Source organism: Mya arenaria, chromosome 3 (genome assembly GCF_026914265.1).
Source record: "Mya arenaria isolate MELC-2E11 chromosome 3, ASM2691426v1".
In the NCBI taxonomy this organism is placed as follows: domain Eukaryota; kingdom Metazoa; phylum Mollusca; class Bivalvia; order Myida; family Myidae; genus Mya; species Mya arenaria.
This window is the reverse complement of record NC_069124.1, coordinates 79,853,698-79,878,578: the sequence shown is the minus strand read 5'-3', so window position 1 is coordinate 79,878,578 and position 24,881 is coordinate 79,853,698. Positions and strand designations below refer to the sequence as shown.

Genomic DNA, 24,881 nt, shown 5'->3' with positions numbered 1-24,881 from the left:
GAACACGGCCGTGGCTATTATGGAAACAATATGTTCTGAGTCAAATAACAATGAACATTAAAAACCATAGTTTATTACACTGATGGAAAAATATACAGAAAACAAAATGTTTGTCAACGATATGAATTAATAGACATTTTAACACTAACAAATTAGAAGGCAACCATAAAATGTAAGTATCAACATGATCATAGAGAAAAAATGAACATTGTATACAATCTAAAACATTGTAACAGAAAATAAACAATGAAACATGATGGCTTATTCATTTTTATGGATGAAATGTTTAATTAACACATCACAGATGGTCGTCAGCACAAATGAAAACAGTATATTTTTTACATTCCGGATGCTATTTCTAAGGGCGAAGACGGCTGATATCAGAAAACTAACAGTATCTTTAACAATATTAAAGTGAAGTAATAACAGAGTTTCACAATAGATTCGTCACCTCTAAAGCTACAGTTATGGCGGAACGAATTGAACAAGATGAGATAATGAGTAACACTATTCATGAACACATTTGGAATTCAGATCTGCACTGCTTAGGCAAAGAGACATAACTCATAAGTACATCATTATCATTCAATCTGGATTGTCTCCCATCAACTACAGATACAATCAATAAAATTATTGTATTTGATTTTAATAAGTCTTTGATTTTCCTTATTCAGTTGTCTGATAACAATGTCGATACGTTTTGCTTCAATTAATAATTCAATTATTCATTAAGCACATGTCATTTAAATGCACATTTCATATAATTTGCATGTTTTTTTAAAAGGTTTGAACAAAAATATTTCTGCAACTAATAAATAAACCAAAAACCATGGGATTGGATTATGTTGAGTTATTACACAACTACTTAACTTTTGCTACATAACTTTGACTTTACATCTAATCCAATGAGAGAGTATGTCCTAAGGAAACACCAGGGTGGGGTCAAGTCATAAAAATACTAATGGGCATGGACATAACTTTAAAAGTCCACAACAAAATAAAATGAACAAATATATAGTATGTTGTCAAAATATGAGTAATATATACATATATGATCTTGTTGAATTCATGCCATCATTTCAAATTACTCTGATTTTATTTATGTATATTTATATACATATTTATATATTTGTCTTAATGATAAATCTTTAAAAAGTTGTTTAAAGTTTAGCTGTAATCTGCTTTACTTCTGTGATGATATATTTAAGAGCGATTTTTTAATTAACAAGCATTAAAACAAAGTTAAAATTTGAATGTATTAATCCGTAGTTAAATATTTGTATTATATGTGACGATGACACAAATTAAAATGAAATCTGAAATCAAAAACTGAGTGAGGAGAACATGTATCAATAATACAATACATAATTGGCACACATTGCAAACTTCTATAGGTATGTCAAGTTCACGAGTTGTAAACTTTGCAGGTAATGTTTTTAGATATTTGATAAAAAAATATAACTTTGACCAATCTTAAGTGCTAACACTTAAATGGGAAACCTGTGACAACAATGATTATTCTCTTTCACTCACAGATGTCAACATTTTAGCAACAGATGTCAACATTTTAGCAACAGATGTTAATAATCTTTCAAAAGTCATAATTTGGCTACAGATGTAAATAACCTTCCATACACAAACGAAATCAATAGTTAATAGGACATATTGTTTGTTTCACAGGTAAGTTATTTATGAACTGTTCCATTTACACTCAACATTCTTTAAATTACCAATATAAACTATATACAAACTGGTGCTCATATAAAAACACTTATTAAACTCTGCTACAGTACTGAAGAAACAATTAAACAAGAGGTCTAGCAGGCATTTGGAAAAAATATAAGTATTCTTTTAATATAAGCAACCAATGATGTTGAGGCTCTACTGAACTCTTATAATTAAAAATAATAATGTTGGTGTGTTGGTTTTTTTGTTTATGTGTTTATTATCTCCTAAACATCAAGATACAATTTGTAAGACCAAATGAAGAGGCATGTTTACTAAATTACTTTTATGACTTAAAAACATTATATTAACCTAGTAACTTGACTGTAAGTATGCCAAGTTATGTCAAAACCCCATTTTCTCAATGAGATGATTTGTTAAACCCTGTGAACATGCATTGTCTTTCAATATCACAGAAGAATTAAAGAAACCAAAACAATGCATATTACTGGCATTAAAAAATCCTTCATCGAATAGTTTATCATCAAGTTATCAGTTTCCCTTTTCATTACAGGTCGACTGCACAAACTCTCTTCAAGAACTTATTACAGTACATGGCTTAAAACTGTGCACTTAAATTGTCGTATTAAAAGTGTGAACAGAAATACTAGCATTCCATCATTTTTATCTTGAATTCAGCAGTAATAACTGATAATTTGTTTTTGATTTAGTGCAATGAAAAACCCCAAATCAAACTGTATTGCATGTGAATTTACATGTAGCTACAAATAATATTTCTCTACTAGTAATCATAGAAGCATCAATATGGCATCATTTTTTCACTGGAAATTTTTTAAGGAGACACAGCAATATTGGATTGGTCCGAGTGGTCACTGGTCAGTTCTGTCTGTGGAGTGTGTGCACGAGTCCCCGTGCTGCCAAGGCTTGCTGTGCTGTTTCCTGATCCATGTCGACCCCTTTTAAGGGCCTCTGGATGGAACTCTGGATGTCTCCTTGCATGTTTATTAAGATGGTCACTCCTCATAAACTTTTTGTCACAGTATGGGCAAAGGAATTTCTTTTCTCCTGAATTTAAAGTAAGTTAAATCATTAACATGGACACTTGGCATCTACATGAAGTGATTTATAAAAAGCTTAAGTTAGAAATGCCATCTTATAATAAAGGTTATTACAAATGGATTAAAAGTCTTAGGGCCGAATTCAGAACATCCACTCTAACTCACACTCTAACCACATTCCCGTAAGGGACACTCAAGTCATCACTTGAGTGGAATAAGGGGAGTGACACTCAAGTGATCTGTTTGTATTCACATGCCTCGCTAACACTCCACTTCATCAAGTGACCAATACAGTTTATATACATGTATGTTTACATGATCATATTGGATTATCTGTTTGACTATGGTGGTGTTTACATTATACAATGTGGAAATTACATCTCGGAGTGAAACACAACTGAAGAAATGTAGGAGAAAATGGATGAAGATGACCATAATAATAATAATAATAATAATAATAATAATAATAATAATAACAATAATAATAATAATTAAACTAATAATAATAATAATTAAACTAATAATAATAATAATAATTAAACTAATAATAATAATAATAATTAAACTAATAATAATTAAACTAAAAATAATAATAATAATAATAATAATAATAATAATAATAATAAACTACTACTACTACTACTACTACTACTACTACTACTACTACTACTACTACTACTACTACTACTACTACTACTACTACTACTACTACTACTACTACTACTACTACTACTACTACTACTACTACTACTACTACTACTACTACTACTACTACTACTACTACTACTACTACTACTACTACTACTACTACTACTACTACTACTACTACTACTACTACTACTACTACTACTACTACTACTACTACTACTACTACTACTACTACTACTACTACTACTACTACTACTACTACTACTACTACTACTACTACTACTACTACTACTACTACTACTACTACTACTACTACTACTACTACTACTACTACTACTACTACTACTACTACTACTACTACTACTACTACTACTACTACTACTACTACTACTACTACTACTACTACTACTACTACTACTACTACTACTACTACTACTACTACTACTACTACTACTACTACTACTACTACTACTACTACTACTACTACTACTACTACTACTACTACTACTACTACTACTACTACTACTACTACTACTACTACTACTACTACTACTACTACTACTACTACTACTACTACTACTACTACTACTACTACTACTACTACTACTACTACTACTACTACTACTACTACTACTACTACTACTACTACTACTACTACTACTACTACTACTACTACTACTACTACTACTACTACTACTACTACTACTACTACTACTACTACTACTACTACTACTACTACTACTACTACTACTACTACTACTACTACTACTACTACTACTACTACTACTACTACTACTACTACTACTACTACTACTACTACTACTACTACTACTACTACTACTACTACTACTACTACTACTACTACTACTACTACTACTACTACTACTACTACTACTACTACTACTACTACTACTACTACTACTACTACTACTACTACTACTACTACTACTACTACTACTACTACTACTACTACTACTACTACTACTACTACTACTACTACTACTACTACTACTACTACTACTACTACTACTACTACTACTACTACTACTACTACTACTACTACTACTACTACTACTACTACTACTACTACTACTACTACTACTACTACTACTACTACTACTACTACTACTACTACTACTACTACTACTACTACTACTACTACTACTACTACTACTACTACTACTACTACTACTACTACTACTACTACTACTACTACTACTACTACTACTACTACTACTACTACTACTACTACTACTACTACTACTACTACTACTACTACTACTACTACTACTACTACTACTACTACTACTACTACTACTACTACTACTACTACTACTACTACTACTACTACTACTACTACTACTACTACTACTACTACTACTACTACTACTACTACTACTACTACTACTACTACTACTACTACTACTACTACTACTACTACTACTACTACTACTACTACTACTACTACTACTACTACTACTACTACTACTACTACTACTACTACTACTACTACTACTACTACTACTACTACTACTACTACTACTACTACTACTACTACTACTACTACTACTACTACTACTACTACTACTACTACTACTACTACTACTACTACTACTACTACTACTACTACTACTACTACTACTACTACTACTACTACTACTACTACTACTACTACTACTACTACTACTACTACTACTACTACTACTACTACTACTACTACTACTACTACTACTACTACTACTACTACTACTACTACTACTACTACTACTACTACTACTACTACTACTACTACTACTACTACTACTACTACTACTACTACTACTACTACTACTACTACTACTACTACTACTACTACTACTACTAATAATAATAATAATAATAATCCAACTGAATGTAGGCTGGAAAATACATATCAATTCCCTGAAATGGCCTAGCAGCGTAAAGTTAGGGGCCTGACGGCCTAGCTCAAGCTGCCTCATGTGACTAGCGGCCTAAACACGTTTCCTATTTCAAAGCATTTTATATGCGTTCCTTTCTAAAACAAGATAAATTAAATGTTTCTATTCATAAATCAACATCCTTTAGCGAATATCAGAATTTTCCCCTTTTTATGGGCTGTTGGATTGTGTTTTGGGGAATTTTAGACCGCTAGGCCACCAGGCCGCTAACTTCATGCCGCTAGGCGGCTGGACTGCTTGATCGACTTTTGGACAAAAAGGGAACGAGGATGTCCCTTATTTGTTCCAAATATCTGATATAATACATCTTTTCTACTTATCCTGAACTTTTTCACTCACACTCATTCGATTTGTATTCACAACCAATCCTCGAGGGCGGTTCAAGTGGCCTCGCCGAGCACTCACAAATGTCCCACTCACCCAAAACACTTGAGTCTCACTCACACCTGTGAATACGGATATACCTTTCACTTGAAAAATATCTCGACTGTTATGTAATTACAGAGGATTAACTCATTGAGTGTGAGTGAGAGTGATTGTTCTGAATTCAGCCCTTTGGCCCTTGAGTATATCAAATGTAACAGACTGAGAAAAGTGTGCAGCAGGATGGGGACTCGAACCCGGGACCCCTCTCTATCAGGATGAGTGCTCTACTGACTGAGCTACTGGACCGCTTACACACCTCCTCATCACTTGTTTAGGTATCGGTGACATGACAAACTTCCCCACAAACTGGAAATTCATCCTTGAATTTGATGAACACCATTGTTAAGGAATACACATAATTAACATGGAGAGCACATTATGCTGCCAAAATGCTGCCCTTGTTGGGCGCCAAATGGCACAGGGTGAGAAAAGTGTGCAGCCAGACTGGGGCTCGAACCTGGGACCCCACACTATCAGAGCCAGTGCTTTACCAACTGAGCTACCGGAGCGCTTACACACCTCCTCATCACCTGTTTGTGCATCGGTACCGTGACATTTACATGTAAAGGAACATCATCAGTCACATATATTATAATGATATATATAAATTCTAATATACGAATAAACATATATTGAGAATAAATACCACACATTGTATACCTGTATGTGTGCGTATATGTCTGGCCAACTCATCAGATCGTGCAAATCTCTTACCACAGCCTGCCCAAGTACAAGGGAAAGGTCTTTCTCCTGAAATGTAAAATGCATTTGTCTAGGTAATAACTAGCAAAAATTATTTGCTTATTTTTAGTCACTGATGTAAGTCATTTATTAGATAATTTTAACGTAAAAATGCCACAATACTGTTATTCTACATGTATGTAAACAAGATTGCTATGTGTTACCTGTATGTGTTCTGAGATGTGCTTTTAGGTGCGAACTCTTCCCATAAACCTTAAAACATGACTTGTATGGGCATTTATGAATTTTTCGTAGCACCCCAGTGAATGTATCTGCGTTCTGATCTTCGTCTTTGCCAACGTATTGTAAAAGGGGCGTTGTCTCTGTCATATATTTTCGCGACACCACTTCACTGTCTACACGTTTATTTCTGCCCAAAACATCACTGTAATTGTGCATGTCTACTGCAATGCTATTGCTTTGAGTATTATTAACTGGTTCCTGATTATGTTTCCTGAGATCAGTTAAAATTCTTGCTAACGTGAACGTCGTATCCACTTCAGTTTTTGTTACGCTTTCCGCCATTCTGTCATCAGCTGTTGACCTACTTACGATTCCACACGAATTTGACATAGCAACGAGGCATTCGGCAGCCAATTTTTCCTCGAGATCTGAAGCCATATTCGTCATCATTGTCATTGTCACTGCTGATCTATTTGATTTCCTCTTTTTGTCCAACTTTTGTTGACACGCCCTCCTTTCGATGTTATGCTGTGACCTTTCTTTGTTTAGCTTTACAACACGTGTTGTAAACACACATTTATGGTGTCACTTTATCATCATAATACATATCATCGCGTGAAATCGATACGATTCTTGCTTTTATATCGAATAGCAGGTTTGTCACCTAAATACACAGTAAATTCCTCGATCAGGTATTTCTGAAACATAGAACATTTCCTCAACGATAGTCAATGTTTACGGTTGCACAACGTGGTGTGGGCGTGGTGGTACACCCGGAAATGAAGTCAGCAATGTCCCGTTTTTTCATTGGCTAGAAACTACCTTTAATTGGCGCGAGATTAAAAATACAAACACTGGCTACAAACATTTAAAATGGCTAAACTTCCTTGAAAATGATTTGTAGCATGTACATATACATACCCCCCCCCCCCCCCTGAAAAAAAATACATATATATCGAACGAAATTATTTTTTGTGTGTCATTATGGAAGATATAGCTAAAAGTTTTATTTCTCTTATGGCATGTCCAAAATTGTGCCACCTTTTAATTCCCCAAACGCTGGGCCCGCTCATGTGTATGTCAATTTTGATCAATAAATGTTTTAACAAGTCAGTCATTCAACAGCATAACCTCACGGTGAAGTTAATACAATACATGCTAGTGCTCAGTGTTCATATATCAAAAATAGAAACAACTATATTAACAACCAGGGCGGTCCAGGATTTGACGTTAGAATGGGCGTTACGTAGGTCTATGAGTATAACCCTCTACATGCACCCCTCAGAACCGATTTTTGTTTTTAAATGTTGACAGACTCGGATTCGGTTCTTCTCATGAAAATTTTAACGATTTCTAGTCCGAAATGGGATGAAATTTATTACACTCAGTTTTAACCTGTATTGAAATACAAAATAAACTTGGATCCCGCTGGATTCGCTAGTGTGGCAAAGACTAAAGACCACATCCGTACCTTTGACATTTAAGGCAATATTTATGACCATGACGGGACGAAGACCCATGTTTACAAGCAGTCTCAATACTCAGAAAGGCAAAAGAACTCCTAAAAATACTTTTTACACATTCTGTGTAAATACCAATAGTGAGTCTTTCATCCGGTAATCAACTCAGCAGATTTGCAAAGCTGCAGTTTAGGTCTCGAGTTTGAACTCAGATTTGAGACTGAGCGTAGACATTGTTGACATTACATGATCTTAAATGTCAAACAGAAACGTTAAGTGGTAAGTTTTCACCATTTACTCTCTACAAGAAGGAAAGCTACAATAAACTAAAGTACAACCTACATTTACAGCCTATGAAATTGCATCTAAGAAATCATCGAGAATGTCAAATTTCGCGGGTGTTTACAGCCCCTAAAGGTCCTATATAGGTTGTAATCTATGTCAGTTAGTGTCATAGTTTTGTTATTTTTGCAATATAATTTGTATTATACAATTTCTTAAGTTCGTCTATATTCCAAGTAGAGCCAAAATGTACAATAAGTAGCATTTACAATACGGTCGAATAACGATGGAAATCAGCCAAATACTAAGTAGCTGCACATTTGAAAAACAACAACACCACACTCTATGACTAAATTATCAATATGTCAGTGGATGTTTACCTAATCAGGTGATGTGAATGTATGTATAATATACCTCGTATCACATGTATTATATGTGCAGAGTGTACACTAAACTTTGAAGGGTCCCGGGTTCGAGCCCCGGTCTGACTGCACACTTTTCTCACCTTGGGATAAATAGTCCATGTCCAACAGTAATTTTCATTTCTTTGTGTATACATAATTAAGTCTAGTACTGTATTGTAAGTAAATGTATAAATGATGATGATGTTTAATTTACCTGCTTGCACAAATATTTCCGTAATGATAAATTTACGGTGAGTTGTAGGCCCAAAGGGCCGGTGCTATTGTCAGTATGCCATACTTATCTTTACTGTATATATTATAAGTATCTAATTACTAACACTTAAATACGCACTCTACCTATTGAAAGCTGTCATTGACAATATATTGCTCGTTTATAATTTTAATAGAACAGTAATGATCTGTATTATTTTAAAAACTAGGGTTGTCGGTGCAATGACTGTTGAACTCTAGCCAGTAAAAATGAAAGCGCTGAAACTTTGAAAGGCGCGACAAGCGTGATTTTATTTTTATTTATTTTTTAAATTCTGTTTACAGGCTAGAAAATCAAATCCCAACCATACTTTGAGAATCCCAAACTGTGACCGATAAGAGTCTGTCATTATCTAAGACAAGGTAATGTTAATTGATGACTTTTCTTATACAATTAGCTAGTAACATAACGGTAACTGATACACTTATATGTACTAGGAAATATGAACATTGCTGTCATCAGTCTCGCTTGTGTATTACTAGCTAAAAGTTAAAGTTAAGTTATACCCCTCGTCCATGATTTAATTAAGATTTAATTAACACTATTCGGCTTGATTTCAAATTCACATTGACATTGCAATCTTATGTAGGTAATTAAATAAAGTGGTCTTTTAATAACGCACTACGCTATACGTTACCCCGGTGCATGAATTATTCTAGCATGTTAGCTAAGAAGTAGATCTGACGACACATGTTTTCGATTTGCACATACAGCCTAAAAATCAATGGTCAGAGTTGGAGAAATAAAACAAACTACGGTTGCCATATGTTACGTTTTGAATATGGTAGTTACGACCTAGTCCATGTGCACACTGTTGGCGTCCGTAACATCAAAATTGAAACAATAGTCCATGTGTCCGCCAAAACAATACAGAAAATCGTTTAAAATGCTAAGTAGAAAATTCATGTCTTAATAGAAGTTATTAATTTAAATACTGGCAACTGTTTTCCACATTTACATATATATATATACAAATGTATGAACTACTGAGTTTTAAGGTTATATGTTTTAACGTTATGAATTTTCAAAAAATCATTAACGGCAGGCGAAGCACACCTATCTACCGTACTGTGTTCGAGATAGTTCTATAAATAATAACTAAATAAAGGCGGAGATATAACACCCTTATTGGGCTATATGCACAACACACCTTCAAATGGTACTCTGAACAAGAGTGGATGAGAGCACGCGCGACTCACGTTGCTGTCGTTCTTTGCAATTTGACCATGATAGCCGACTTTAAATGTTAGTGAACGATGCACTATGATATGCGACCTGGGACTTGCAGACAATTGTCGCCTTCATCTGTGCAATTTTATTTCAAAATATACCCTTGCATGAAAAAGTTACATCCCGGACACGACCACTATACACATCATGTTTCATGTACAGCATTCCATAAGGATGTGACCTATATCTATCTTCGACCTTCCAGAGAGCGAAGGTCGTGCACGCGACACCTCGCCTTTATCCAAATGTGCAATTCTTTGCATGGCAGTTGGCATGGACACGACCATATGCTTATACTTTATGAGCACATAAATTATGCATTCCAAAATGATAGGGTTTACAAGTGACCTTGATCCTCCGAGGTAGGGACTTGGATCGTGCACAAAACATATCACTGTATTTGAAAATCCCCCGTAAATACCTAGTGCGAATCCGGAGGCATAAAAAGTCAGGACTGAGAAACAACTATTGCTATGAAATATCACACCAACTTGAATGCGCTACACATATTGCCAAAGAGTCAAGTTTGAAGTGACAAAGCGGAGGGACAGTCTGATCAATTATTTAATTGGCAGATTACAAAAGGCCCCTCTTCGTCGTTTTCATTCATCTTAGGTTGATATTGATAAATCTAACGCATTACTGTAACGCATTTTACTAAGAATTTTGCACTTTTCCTAGTGCACATATGTTGTACGCATGGCATCATCATTCTGGTTGGTGAGAATGCTCTTCCATGGCTATAACATAGACTTAGTAACTCGGAACACTTGTCTTGTTGGGTTAATTTAATGGAATAGTTCTCATGTACTTTTAACCTAAATGGCATACGCATTATGATGCTAGAATATCAACATGATAAATATACAATGACAACTCTAGCTTAACATTTAAACAATACCAATTACTGGTTTCAACAACTGGAATCACTCCTTTACATATAATAATTATTAGTGTTACATAAACATGACGTTTTAGTCCCACACACGCAACACAGCTGTATCAAAACATTCAACACAGTTTGGCCGTCAAAAGTACACAAAATGAATTTCAATACAGCCTTACAAATGAGCAAAGTGTGCGTATTTTACACAGTATCAAACTATGATCAGAACAAAATGTATACATGATACATGTATGACAATTTATTTTAAACTGAAGACACCAAAAATGAACTAATAGCTACAAATACCAATGACAATTTGATAAACATCTATCATAGCGTCCAGCACAATAGCTATCACAATTCTTACATCTTAAGGATATATGAATGCTTGGAAATAAAATCTAAAATAGTGTTAATAGATGCAGCTTGCTCTTTACAGGAAAATTACCAAAATAATTTTAACTCAGATATTCAACACTATTCAACTGTAAGTTTAAAGAACAGATTTGGAATTCAGTTAAGTTTATAATAAACAAGAAAAGATGAAAATATAAAAGAAGCAGCACGTGAAGGATGCAGATTCTACAATTCCACTTTCTTTGCCGCCTTCTTTTTCTTGCCGTCCCTTGTGTAACTGTTAAGTTCTGTGGACGCTTCCTTGGCCAGGTATTTCACAAAGTCATCCACTTCTCTACCCCCCTGTAAAACACAAGATTAACGGCTCCATGGTTATGTTTTCAACAAAGTAAGTACAAGTCAAACTATTCATTTAAGGATTGATTCAAATTTTTGTGTGTCCATGCAGTATGAATGCTCAGCTGCAATTTTGCACATGTATGAAGCATGCTAGCGCTTTTTGAAAAATTTGCAAAATTGCGGCCGAGCGTTCATACTGCATGAAAAGTCTAATTCAATCCTTATATAAACATTTTCCTCTTTTCATTTCTTTATTTATTTGTGTTAATAATGAATTTGGTTGTAATAATTTTCATGTTTATCAAAAAATTATTCAGATTAAGACTGATGTAATAAAGAAACTAAAATTTTAATGAACATTCGTAACTTACCTGGTATTTCTTTGGAGGTGAACCTTTTGGCTTGAAAAATATTGTTGGGAAGCTGAAAAGTAAATAATATGATATTAAACTATTAAACAACACCAGTTATTTGTTGCAAAAAAACATGTGCACCAATAATGCTTCAAACATCTTTAAAATGACTACACATTGATAACATACACAAAGTATTTAAACTTCAGGCCTTGTTTTCTTCGTAAGTCTGTTTCTGTTATTTGCCTAATATTAATTCTTTATGATTGTTTTTTACATTAAATTAAAAATTTCTTTATGCTGTTCACAATAAAGCTTAAAAAGTTTCGAGAAATTGGGGCCAGACTTTTACTACATCTAGCAAATTGACGAACATTATTATGACACCAATACACTTAGGTATGACTATGACTTGAGTTTTTACTTACCCCTGAACCTCAAACTGAGGTGGCACATCATTGGCAGTGGCGTCCATCTTGGCTATAACCACCTCAGATTCATCAGCCAACTACAATCACAAAGCAAGTAAGCATTACTCACAGCTTAACCAATATTTTCAACTATCCTCAATTATTAAATCATAAAATAATACAACAATTTTGTAGATGTTTGTTCAATTTTAAGTTAACCAACTTAACTTATAATAATTGTTTATGTAGAATCTTATTACACAATTTTCCTCACAGTTTACACTGAAAAATCAACAACTGATCATTGACTACCACAAGCTATGCTAACATGATTAGGATGTAATAACTATTGTATATATCTAGGGTTTATATGTCAGTATAACCAAACAGGTAGCTTCTTTTTCTGAATAATATAATTTTGTGATTATCCTTGATTCATTCATGGAGAATTATTAAAGCAATGACATGATAACATGGGCAGAAACTTTAGTTCAGCTGCTGGTTTCATGTTATAAGTCATACTAATATCCCCATATCCTGATGTTCATACCTTCTCTGCCAACTCTGTGTATTTAGGTTCCAGCTGTTTGCAGTGCCCACACCATGGGGCGTAAAACTCGATTAAAACATCTTTATCTTCAGAAACAACTTCAGCAAAGTTTTTAGCAACTGCAACCTGTAAATAACATTATGAAAATGTACATGTTTTATAACAGCTGTTTAAAGGGTAATACTGTACTGACTGTACAGGCCCCGATTTCTCAAAAATTCATAAGTCCGTTATAACAAGATTAAGCTAAGCTCACTAGTTATTCTATAATATGCCTAATGTATACTCATTTAGGAGTTTTGTTTTGTTTGAATTCAAATTGGAAACATCTTTATGCTAATGGCAATGAACTATTTCTCATTTATCAAAATCATATTTAAGAATGTATTTAAGCTAATTAAAATAAGCTACTTAAACCTGTTAAGCTTAAAAAGTTGAGAAACTGGGGCCAGGGTAATACAGTTACAATTCAATTATACATGTACACAAATTATAGGACTTACTCACATGTGTACATTCATTGTATCTTAAAAAAAATTAAAAAAATATCCAATAAGTTCCACAATCTCTTTGTATTGAATCATTGAGACACCAAAGCTTTTATCAGACTCAAAGATAAATGAATAAGAAATGTATGTGAGTCTCTTAAATTCATTCTTCCATCTTTATACAAACTATTTTAAGTACAGGCCAAGTGACAAAAATAGGACATGACTTAATAATAAAAAAGTAACACATCACAGATGACTCTGATCATTATATACACTCACCTTTACTGCATTTTGGGTATTATCTGGAACTGCCTCAGACTTCATGTAAGCTTCCAATTTTCCATCCAACAAATCATTTACAAACTTTTCCAAGTTATCCATGCTGAAATATTCAAAATATAATTGTAAATATATACACATGTACTTGTTAAAAGCATCTCTTATATGAATTAATCATGATAACGCTGCTAAAGATGGCAGGTATTATATAAGTGACCTGGTACATTCATCAATCACAAGTTCTAACACATCCTGGTATTGAACAGTAAAACAAAAATACCACATTCAGAGACATAAATATTCCCATGATTGAATTGTAACCAACTTTTAAATTCTGTGAAGCACTGATGTGCTATACTTATCATGAATAGTAATAATTAAGGGTTTTTATCTACTGCATCATGAGTAAGCCTACCTGAACTCATCGGACATGACAAACTTCTGGTTTTTGCTATCCCTGCCAGCTACAACTGGTTTATCTCCAGAGGCTCCTTCAATACCAAATTCAGCGAGCTCCTGGGCAAAGTCAGTAGAGCTGCTCACTGCAAATGTGACAGTCTTGCCGGCATCCTGGAACTTCTTGGCCACCTTCATCACTCTGGCAGAAGGAAAAGAATATATCAGACTAAGAACAAAGTTTTTTTTCAAGGCAGAGGTTTTTGGTGTCATTCAAATAGTGTGCATAAATTAACAACCCCCAATTATGAAATTTACCAAACAGCTTCTAGAGATAAATACTAGTACAACATCTTTCAAGCTGTTTTCAGCTTTCAGATCAACTCTTAATTAAACATCATATGTTTGCATTATGTAATTGTGCAATTTGTATTTTTTTGTGAAAAATGTTTCTGTGTCACTGTTGATGTTCTTCAACACGTTTCTATGCATGGTAAATCGAAACAAAAGGAAGAAGTCAACGAAATTGTACCTGTTCCTCCAGTAGTTGGTTCCCTTGACATTCTTGACATAGTCCACATCATAGTAGGCAACTACAGTGGGCTTGGAGAACTTATCAGCATTGTCTGTGGTCCTGTGCCCGCACAGTCCCTGGCTGGAATTTAAACAAACTCACATAGAACTTTATTTAAACTAGAGCTGTAACAGGAGTGTTGAACAACCCAGGCGCCACATTAACACAGGAATGGTAACTTTTTCAAAAACCTTTTAAAAGGTTGTTTAAAAAGTTATTTTAAAAAAAGCTTTTTTGGTCATGTTTTTTATTTTGGCAATGGGGAGTGGCAAAACTTATCAAGAAAGTTTAGTCAGTAATGTGAGAGTATAAGTATCTTCCATGGCCGAGAGTGTAAGATAGGTTGGTTCCGACCCAAGAATAGGGTGTAAACCTCGTTTCCGCAAAACACCCTGCACGAGGGTCGGGATGAACTTATCTTACACGTGCGGCTATGGTAGATGCTTTTTCTCCCACCTCAGTAAAACAAAATAAGTAAAAATGTATTTTTTGCTGGAACTCTTTTTTTCTTAGTGAAAATAATTGCGTATGGATGTGCGATAATTTGTGGTTGTCATGGATATGACCACAGTGATTCAGATTATGTTAATAGTCAAATTGGCCTTAAATAGTTCTAAGGAGAGTGAAGCATTATTTCTTGAAAGGTGCATTAAAACTGTTGTTTGGTGACATTTAAAGCCAGAAATAGTTTTAAATATTGCCACAAGACAAGGTTTCCATGATGCAACAGACGACCGTCTTCAACCAGGGAGGTAATTACAATGTGGTGAAAATTAAAAATGAGTTCCATACAGGCATTTTATCTTTGCCCATTGGCAAAATAAGCACAAGCTGGCATGCCCGAAAAATTTTATTCCTAGCACTGGAGTAATCATTTGTACTTGTTCATCAAAATGTCAATGACTGCTTTTTAAACACTGTTTTTAAGACCTTAAACGGCCTTATACTAGAAAAAAATCATGGAATTTAGTTCCAAGTGGGATTGATTGTGTGTTGTGTTAAATGTAAAGGTTGACCATTTAATATTGAATATAAATAAAATAATATGACCATCTGCTTACTGATTCCATTATACTCCTAATCATGTAATAGTATTTTGGCAATTCATTTGATAGTTATTTCAGAGTTATTTGTACAATGGGCTGAAACACTTTCTTTGCCTTTAAGCATCAAGCTTCATTACCTATTTGCACTGATCCAATTCTTGACCTTGAACACAGTCATGTCATCGTTGTATTTTCTCTGAGCGTCCTCAAACTTGCTCTGTAGTCTCTTAGGTTGGAACAGTACAATGTCACTGAAATACAAATCAATATATCATGCTTGTTTGAAATGATCTGCATTGAAGCATTTATGAAGCCTACCTTAAATTGTTCTTACACAATGACATGCATGTTTCAGTCCTATCATTTGCAATCAGATGAGTTAGGAAATGTTGTCTCTATTGGAGTCATCACAGGCATCCAAATATATCATATTGACTTAAGTTTTATTATATAAAGTATGTACCGGTATACAAATGCATATTTATGAGAATTTTTTTTACCTTGAAGCCATGTTTTTATATGAACTGTGAAATGATTTCAAGTTATATCTCCTATAATCATGATTTATTTTTCAACTTTATATGTAAATGGGGTTATTATATAAAGTATTAAGGCTATTACATACTCATTGACTGCATATTTCTTGTTGATATCCTCGTTGTAGGAGTGAGCAAACCTCATCTCTGAGTTCATTGAGGTTGCCACCTTCTGGAATGTCTTGGCAGCATCATTGTCTTCGCTGGAGAAGAAACCTGCACAAAATGCAGACAAAAATGAGTTAAACAATAATTTGAAAGACAATCTAGTTCACAAGGATCGATCTTGTTTTGACATGCAACTACTACAAATACAAACAGGTGGCTGTGTTCAAGTAATTAACAGGCAAAACATACAGGAAGCAACCAACAGCTTGAAAATTTATAAATGACAGGACCTCTCCCACTTACCAATGATACCATATTCAGAGCTGGCGACAAACTTCTCTGCATCAGCCACAGTCTTCAGCTCCTTGGAGGCAGGTCCAGCCTTTGACCTCATTGTCTTAACAATACCATCTGACAAATAAATATCTCATGCATAAAAAGTATGAAGAAATGACAAACTACCTGTTGACATTTGACATATTGTTTGAAATGTACTTCATCATTTTAATATAACCATTTTTAATTAAACACTTATAGACTAGGTAAGAGAACCTTTTACAATGTACCTTTTAAGCTGGCCTTGAATTACGTGAATTGTGTTATAGCATACATGAAATGGGCAATGAAAAATAGATCAAAAAGTTAATAAGCTTTAAAATATTCAACAAAAGAGTGTCATTACTAATCAAAAACAAATAGACACACAACAGAGAGACAGATAACAACTACCACTAATACATAATATCACAACAGTTACGAAATATGCTTAGAAATAGAAATAGTGCAACAAGGTACAGAAAAGCATGCATGCAATACTATGTTTATGTGCAAACCTAGAAGCAAACAAAAAATAACTACATCAAGTCTTCCTTTTTTCCCCAAATGAAATAAATATAGTTGTATAAGGCTATCAAGATGTATTCAGGAATTTCAGCAAATAAGATCAAAATTAAATAATTCTACAATTAAAACAACAAAACCCTAACACCTCTATAGGATCCTACAAGGGTTGACTGATATATATGGTTTCTTTCTTAGCTCATCATGAGCAAGCAAGAGCACATACTGGCCTCCCTGCTTCCCTTGTATTCCTCTGACATCTGGCCCTTACGGAAGATTTTCAAGGTTGGATAACCACCAACGCCATACCTTCCACAGGTTTTTTCATTCTCAGTACAGTCAATCTGGTATCAACAACTGAGATATTAGACAATAATGACTTGAGTACTGTATAAGCTTTGATACAGGGCATTTGAAACTGATATCCCTGGAACTGAAAGCCAAGTAGACAATGCAAGACAAACAAAACAAACAATAGACATTATTAATCCCTGAAAATTAGAAGAAATAGAAATATATCAGTGTTAGAGGAAAGGTCTACCTATTAGTAACTATGCAACTTAAGTATCACAACAGGTAACAGCATGCGAAGAGTCTAATCTAGTTGACTATTGTATACAGACAAAGCTAATAAGTCTAGAACACTACTGCAATGAGGCAAGAAGACAACTAGCACTAGTAGGACACACAGAAGCAGAACAAGAAGAACAGTCACACACAAGCAGATCAAGACTAAGTAGATCAACACAGCAATCAGACTGGCCATGCTTGTGTACCTGCTTCCCGGGCACCATTGTAGTCCTCAGAAAATTCTCCGTTACGGAAGATCTTCAGGGTCGGGTAGCCACTGACCCCATGTTTGCCACAAATTTCTGTGTTTTCTGTACAATCAACCTGAGGGAAAGAATATTCAGAACTTTTTAAACCTGGGAACACACCAACAGTTAATAAAGAAAATCAGTTGGGAACTGCTACTTCTGTCACATTCAGTACTGATAATGTTACAGTTATGGTGGCAGATAGTGATACAATACTTATCTGGATAATATGACATCACTGATTTTCAGATAATGCACCTGAAAAAGCCTCAAGTTCCAACGTTTGAAGTCACTGTTTAAAATGTAATTTAACTAGACTTAATTTATATGTGGATACAGATATGCCAAGAGCACAACACATAGTGAAATGAATATATCTGAACATTCACGAGTATACCCTCGGTTTTCTCTTTTATTTCCTCTATCCATTCTCCTTTCTTATAGATGGCTAATGTAGGGTACAGTTTAAGCCCTAGTCTTTTGCATATCTGTTCTTGAGCTGAGCAGTCAACCTAACATGTATTAACATTATACAATTAATTGAAGGCAATATGACATCATTCTAGAGTTTTAAAGAAAAACATAATTTAAGCATTATTCTTTTCTTGAAATGTTTAAACAGTTGACACATAATATTCCATTATCATGCATTATGTTACCTTGGCCAAAGGCACTGGAGGATCGTTGCTTTTCAGTGTTGTAGCAGCCTTTTCATACTCTGGAGCAAGACGTTTACAGTGACCACACCTGAAATATAAAAATCAAAAATGTTCTTTTGTATTTAAAACAGTCTGTCTGTACCCATTGGCTGCATTAAAGCTTGGATAAGTGGCTTATGTAAAGGGTTACTTTATTTTAAATGCCATTTATAAGTAACATGAGCAAGAAGCCACTGAAATTTTCAGTTGTGAAATCAGAGTGAGGTTCAATGACATACATGTGCGATAGTGGGTTTAAAGCACTGATACATGTTCTTCAATTTCTCAGAACTACGCAAGGCCAGAGAGCGACTGGTATCATTTTCTACAGTATTTCAGCATGACAGGGCAGGGATTGAAAATGGGACCATCAACTCGAGAAGCGATGATCTACTACTGAGGTATTGGAGCGGTACTGTTTTGAGAATGTGAAATAAATCTGGGAGGAAAAATTGTGCCTTGTGCGTGGAATTCAACCAGTGACAACTGAAAAACTATCACAGAGTTCTTCCCACTTAGCTTATTAAGCTACTGGCTCTGTAATACTCAAGCCGATTTCTGATGTTAAAATAAAAAGAAACTATACAGGTAATTGCACCATTTACACTAAATAAACTGGAAAATATTCGATGGGAAGGGATAAACGTCAGTCCAGAAACCTGACTTGCCTTCACAATTTCCTTGCCGGAACTCTGGTGAAGATAAATATTTCTGGATTAATCAATACCATTTTTTGTGTTAAAAACTCAGTGTTCATAAATATGCTGCAAGTTATGTTCATCTAAACAAATATCCTTAATATTATAAGTGATTTTTTTCTGACCTGTCTTAAAGAGAACTTGCTCATGTTTTTGTAAGATGCACTTTGTTAATTATTGTGGCAAATCATTAGGAGTGTAAATACTAAGATGCCCAATGGAACCATTCAGCAATGCTGACATTTGCTAAAATACTGTCTTTAAAGACCACAATTTTCATTAGCTTTCACAATTTAGAGTGTTTCATTGCTGCAGGATTGGTTAGTTGCCATTATCACTTGGTTGTTATTAATGTAGAGTTAAAAGGAAAAAAATACACCACCTTTGTACAAGCGGTCCCTAGACTTACCGAAATACGATTATTTACCGAAAGACGGATAAAATTACCGAAATACGCATTAAAGTTACCGAAAGACGCCTTCTAATGCATTTATTTTATTGTTTTTATATTAATATTATACAAATACATTACCAAACCAAATTTTAGAGAAAAATATTAAAATATAATGATGTAATAGGCAGTTGAAATTTCAGTGTTCGAGATCGCGTGCCGACTCGCCAACTGAAAGACAGATAAAAGCTTCCAAAATAATCAATTATTCAAATTAATGATGATGTCATAATATTCATATAACTAAAACACACTCATAAAAATGAAAAAGTTCATGAAAATATGTACTTATTGTTCAATTGAATAAAGACAATATGTCAGTGAAATAGTTGTCTCCCTTCGCCAACCGAAAAACGATTTAACGCAGGTAAAAATAACTTATTAGTTGTTGTATTATGAAAATGATTATGAATTTGGATTCAAATAATAGCATTTATATTCTTATGGAAATGTTAGATCAATTGTATATACAGCATTTGAAAGTATTTTGGAATATACTTGAAACATTGCCTTTGAAATAGGTCGAAAATGTCGCTAAAATCATTTTCTTTTAAACTAACTTAGATCTACAGTATTTTTGTTTATATGAAAATTGAAAAAAGAAGTTTTTAAACAGCGAAGTTCTCATCTTCAGATAAATTAGCTTATTTATGGACAATAATAACCAGACCACACCAAATACACAAAATCAGGCGATGTTTAAAACAACATAATTATCACCCGGTATATGACACCCCACAAAGTAGCGGCACGTTTTTTGGGGGACAGTTTGGTATTATTGAAAGTGTGTTAATTTGGGTAAACCCTTTTCGGCTCTGTGACACGCGTTGAGTAAATACCATAATAATTACGCATTAAAGGACCACATTACGTGTACATTTATAATTTCGGGTGATTTTCACACAAATTGACGGCTTCATTCGAAGATTCATAAATAACAATCGCGAGTAAAAAGGTAAGTTATTGCTGTAAGTATTAAAGAAGTCCAAATTAATAGAACACTCTGAAATCATTAATGATGGATGAGTTTCCTTGTGCTATATGTGCTGGAAATGCAGGCTATTATTTCTAATGCACCATGCTAAACCATACAAAATAAAGTATTTCAACTTTAACTGTTTGATTTCAACGATGAAGATATCTACATAGTTAATAATAAATATTGCACATAATAATGAAACATAATTCAATTCGGGCAACATTTTTGCCATGCACATATGAACTTAGGTAACAATAACTTTATTTTCTTCATGGCCATATATACGCATGGTGCATTCAAAGGTAATTATTAATATATTCTTATAACTCAATCTCAATTTTATTGTTTGTATGTCTGACACATTTGTTTGTAACACAAGGTGAATTTTCAATGTACATTTACCATAGCTTTTGTCATTAACATGTATATGTCTTTGTCAATGATTTAAATACATATTGTAAGTTAATCATTTTATTTTGTATTTGCAGCGTTCAATATTTCATGTAATTTTATTATGTGTATGACTTATGTTTTATGCAGCCTTCCATGTTCGATGTTAATCAAATGTATCTATATGTCATGTTTGTAGAGAAATGATGAAAAATAAAATAAAAATTTAGTATTAAGTTAACTGTATATATTTGTCATGTTCTTACTTCGCCTTAAACATATCAATAAATCGTATTTCGGTTGAGAACAGGAGAATACTCTTATTGGCTAAATAAAGGAAATTCTTTTGCCAAAAAACTCATTATTTCTAGATATTATTTTATAATTTTTGGCTACAATGTGTAAAATCATCAAATATATATGAATATTAAAAATAAATACAATAGCAAGCGTCTTTCGGTAAATTTCTATCATGTTAACTCCAGTTTAACCATATCCATAAACCGTATTTCGGTTGACGACGGGAGATAACTCTATTTGACTAAAAAAGGGAAATTCTTTTGTCAATAAAGTCATTATTTCTAAATATTTTTTTTATAATTTTTGACTACAATGCGTATATTCATTATATATACAAGATTATTTAAAAATAAATGCACTAGAAGGCGTCTTTCGGTAACTTTCATGCATATTTCGGTAATTTTATCGGTCTTTCGGTAAATAATCGTATTTCGGTAAGTCTAGGGACCCTTGTACAAGTCATAGAGGCCTAGTGGTTAAGGCATCTGTTTTCTTTTTTCTTTACTTTGCCCTTGTGGATTTGCACCCCACTTAAACCAAAATACTTGTTTATACTATAATTGTATTTTTTAATGCAATTTCGATATCATAGAGTAACATAATGATAACGTCACAATAATTATTTTCAGATGAATTATCAGGAAAACTAATTTTGGGTTCGAAAACATGAGCAATCGAGTCCCTTTGAAGGACAGAAGTACAACTATCTTCACTTAGACAGTGTGCTAGTCGTGATCCACTAGAAATCAACGTTAATTCGCGAGCAAAACGGTAAATTCACTTCAATATATAAATAGGAAACTGATTTGGTATGTCCCTGAGCTAGTCTAAAATATTAGACGTGTTATACGGGATTCTTCCAATCCCTAACGTCTAAACGGGAATGTGCAAAAAATGGGGGTGTTATAAAAATATTGAAATTGTTTTAAGTGAAGTATTTTATGGTTGAAACTGATCATAAAGAGTTATATTCATATTTTACCATGTAAGTGAAATGCTATTTTGCACTAAACAAGCATTTAATGCATTAAAACAAGTTGTTTACCTTTCCAATAAAACGAAAGTTGACTAACACAGAAAACAATAATGCGAAGGGGAACAACTCGATACAATCGTAATAACTCGGCCTCCTCCGACAAAGCTTCGAGATAGACCTCGTTATACAATCGTAACAACTCGGCTATGGCCGAAATGTTCCGAGCGATTTAAAACTGTGCCCTGAAGCCTTGCAGGTGCCCTTCATGTATATATCGTTATGTTTTGACAGAATGAAATGAAGAAAAGCCGTCAAACTCATAATTATAAGTTGGATATTTATTTTTTGTGTACGGAACTAATATAAAATAACATTATCTGGTAATATTTCTTGTTTTTATGATATTTTATGGACGCTATATGCTTTAACCCGGAATCCTGATCGGAACAACTACCCACTTTTGATACTAATCAATTTGTACGTGAAGGATTTGCCATATCAAAAATCTACAAAAAATCCGTCAACGTACAATTATTTGGACTAGTCCCTGAGCTAGAAGTTTATAAAAGTGTACCCCACCCACAACACTCACCACGGAGCAAAGAATTCCACAAGAACAACATCTTGGTCGGCGATTTTGCTGGCGAAGTTGGCGTCAGTCAAGTCTAGCACATCGCTAGCACTGGCCAGGGATAAAAATGCAAAAATTGCCACTGAAATAATCATACTTCTTGCGGAGCTTCACGTTTGTGTCAGCTTTGGTGTTTCACCGGTTCCTAGACGTGGACGGTGTAAATGTGCTGTCGAGATTTGATTGGTCCACGCAAAGACTTCCGGGTCAGTAACCCATTGTTCGTACTCCTATGTTTCAACCCTTGAATTTTCGCATCAAAAACCTGTTATCGTTGTTAGAAAAACAACAACTCATAATACATATTAGAGTAGTCAGATGTTTGTTATTTTTAGAGTTTACATATCAAGGTTTTCCGTTCCCACCGCTTTTCCTGCAGTATGGCCCTAACTCCACCGTGACAACTTAATTGTGCTAAAAGTCAGAAACGTGACATGTGACATAAGACTTGAAATTGGCTAGAACGGTACACGGAATTTCAGTCAAATTTAGATATTATAGCATACATTTCCTATTTGTGAAAACGCCTACCGACATTCAGTGAGAAATACGCACTATCCCAGTCAAAACCATTGCCAACTTTGGAGAAATCCGCTGAATCGAAAGTGCCTATAGAGTTACATAGGGAAAATATGGTTAAACAGTTCCCACGACTTTGTCTTTCAACAGATCAACTTACTTCCTACATATATGTTAGAATAATTCTTGCCCTTGAAGATGATGTTAATTGCATGGTTTTTACATTTTGGTCCTTTTTAAGGGTTTTGTTGGTCATTAAAAGTTACATTGAAATAAGAAGGAGCTAAAAATTGTTTTGCTATTTAAAGTTATCAAAGTCATCCGATCGCTTAGCTTCCAGCGGATTACAAGTAGAATTTTTTTCTCTTTTAAATGCACTTTTCGAAATAATGATTTTTTAATATCTTTTGGTCCTTTTTTAACATTTATGTAAAATTTGTAGAAAATCGATGCCCAGAAATTGTGTATTCAACTGTACGATAATGGTTTTATGGCCCTCCCTGCGGCGTATTCACAGCAAAATAGAAATAATCCATCGGCAAGGTTATGACACTGGGTGTGACATGTGCAACGAAGTCTGTCATTTATAGCAATAATATTATTCCATAACTATTTCGGATTTTTTTTATCCCTTTTATCATTATTATTTAATTGAAATAATGTATGATACTTTACATTAGTAGTTAAGAAATGTCATATATTGTTTTTGTGTAAAAAAGAAAGTAATATATTTAGCAAAAAATATTCCCAACACTATTACAGACAGTTAAAGCGTAACACTTTTCTTATAAAATATTAATTTTTCAAGTTTCATTGGCAATTTTGGAATACATGGGCTATGAAACATAATAAATAAGGGTATTCACAGATAATAATTTACATATCTACATAATATTTAACAACATACTT

The 24,881-nt window shown here is 33.9% G+C and overlaps 2 protein-coding genes across 2 annotated transcripts; both read right to left on the bottom strand.

The window, feature by feature from the left end:
• Positions 1-53: 53 nt before the first annotated feature.
• LOC128227054 (Krueppel-like factor 9) lies at positions 54-7,458 on the bottom strand. The gene is made up of 3 exons (XM_052937248.1): positions 6,682-7,458; positions 6,437-6,526; positions 54-2,751 (listed from the first exon to the last, which is right to left on the bottom strand). Exons 1-3 carry the CDS (start codon positions 7,154-7,156, stop codon positions 2,519-2,521), a joined length of 798 nt encoding a protein of 265 aa, XP_052793208.1. The 5' UTR covers positions 7,157-7,458; the 3' UTR covers positions 54-2,518.
• A 3,659-nt stretch (positions 7,459-11,117) lies between these two features.
• On the bottom strand, positions 11,118-23,630 carry LOC128227053 (protein disulfide-isomerase A3-like). The gene is made up of 13 exons (XM_052937246.1): positions 23,415-23,630; positions 18,990-19,077; positions 18,289-18,406; positions 16,976-17,083; positions 16,654-16,780; positions 16,166-16,279; positions 14,941-15,063; positions 14,428-14,610; positions 14,013-14,115; positions 13,243-13,368; positions 12,711-12,790; positions 12,301-12,352; positions 11,118-11,932 (listed from the first exon to the last, which is right to left on the bottom strand). Exons 1-13 carry the CDS (start codon positions 23,546-23,548, stop codon positions 11,816-11,818), a joined length of 1,473 nt encoding a protein of 490 aa, XP_052793206.1. The 5' UTR covers positions 23,549-23,630; the 3' UTR covers positions 11,118-11,815.
• Positions 23,631-24,881: the final 1,251 nt, after the last annotated feature.

Bases quoted from the DNA above. Each gene is read 5' to 3' on its own strand.
- LOC128227053 (XM_052937246.1), bottom strand. From the start codon at position 23,548: ATGATTATTTCAGTGGCAATTTTTGCATTTTTATCCCTGGCCAGTGCT. The intron at 18,407-18,989 runs GTAACATAATGC...TCTTTCCCTCAG, and splicing joins CTCCAGTGCCTTTGGCCAAG to GTTGATTGTACAGAAAACAC. The intron at 11,933-12,300 runs GTAAGTTACGAA...TGTGTTTTACAG, and splicing joins CACCTCCAAAGAAATACCAG to GGGGGTAGAGAAGTGGATGA.
- LOC128227054 (XM_052937248.1), bottom strand. From the start codon at position 7,156: ATGACAATGATGACGAATATGGCTTCAGATCTCGAGGAAAAATTGGCT. The intron at 6,527-6,681 runs GTAACACATAGC...TTTACATTTCAG, and splicing joins ACATCTCAGAACACATACAG to GAGAAAGACCTTTCCCTTGT. The intron at 2,752-6,436 runs GTATACAATGTG...CTTTAAATTCAG, and splicing joins ACATATACGCACACATACAG to GAGAAAAGAAATTCCTTTGC.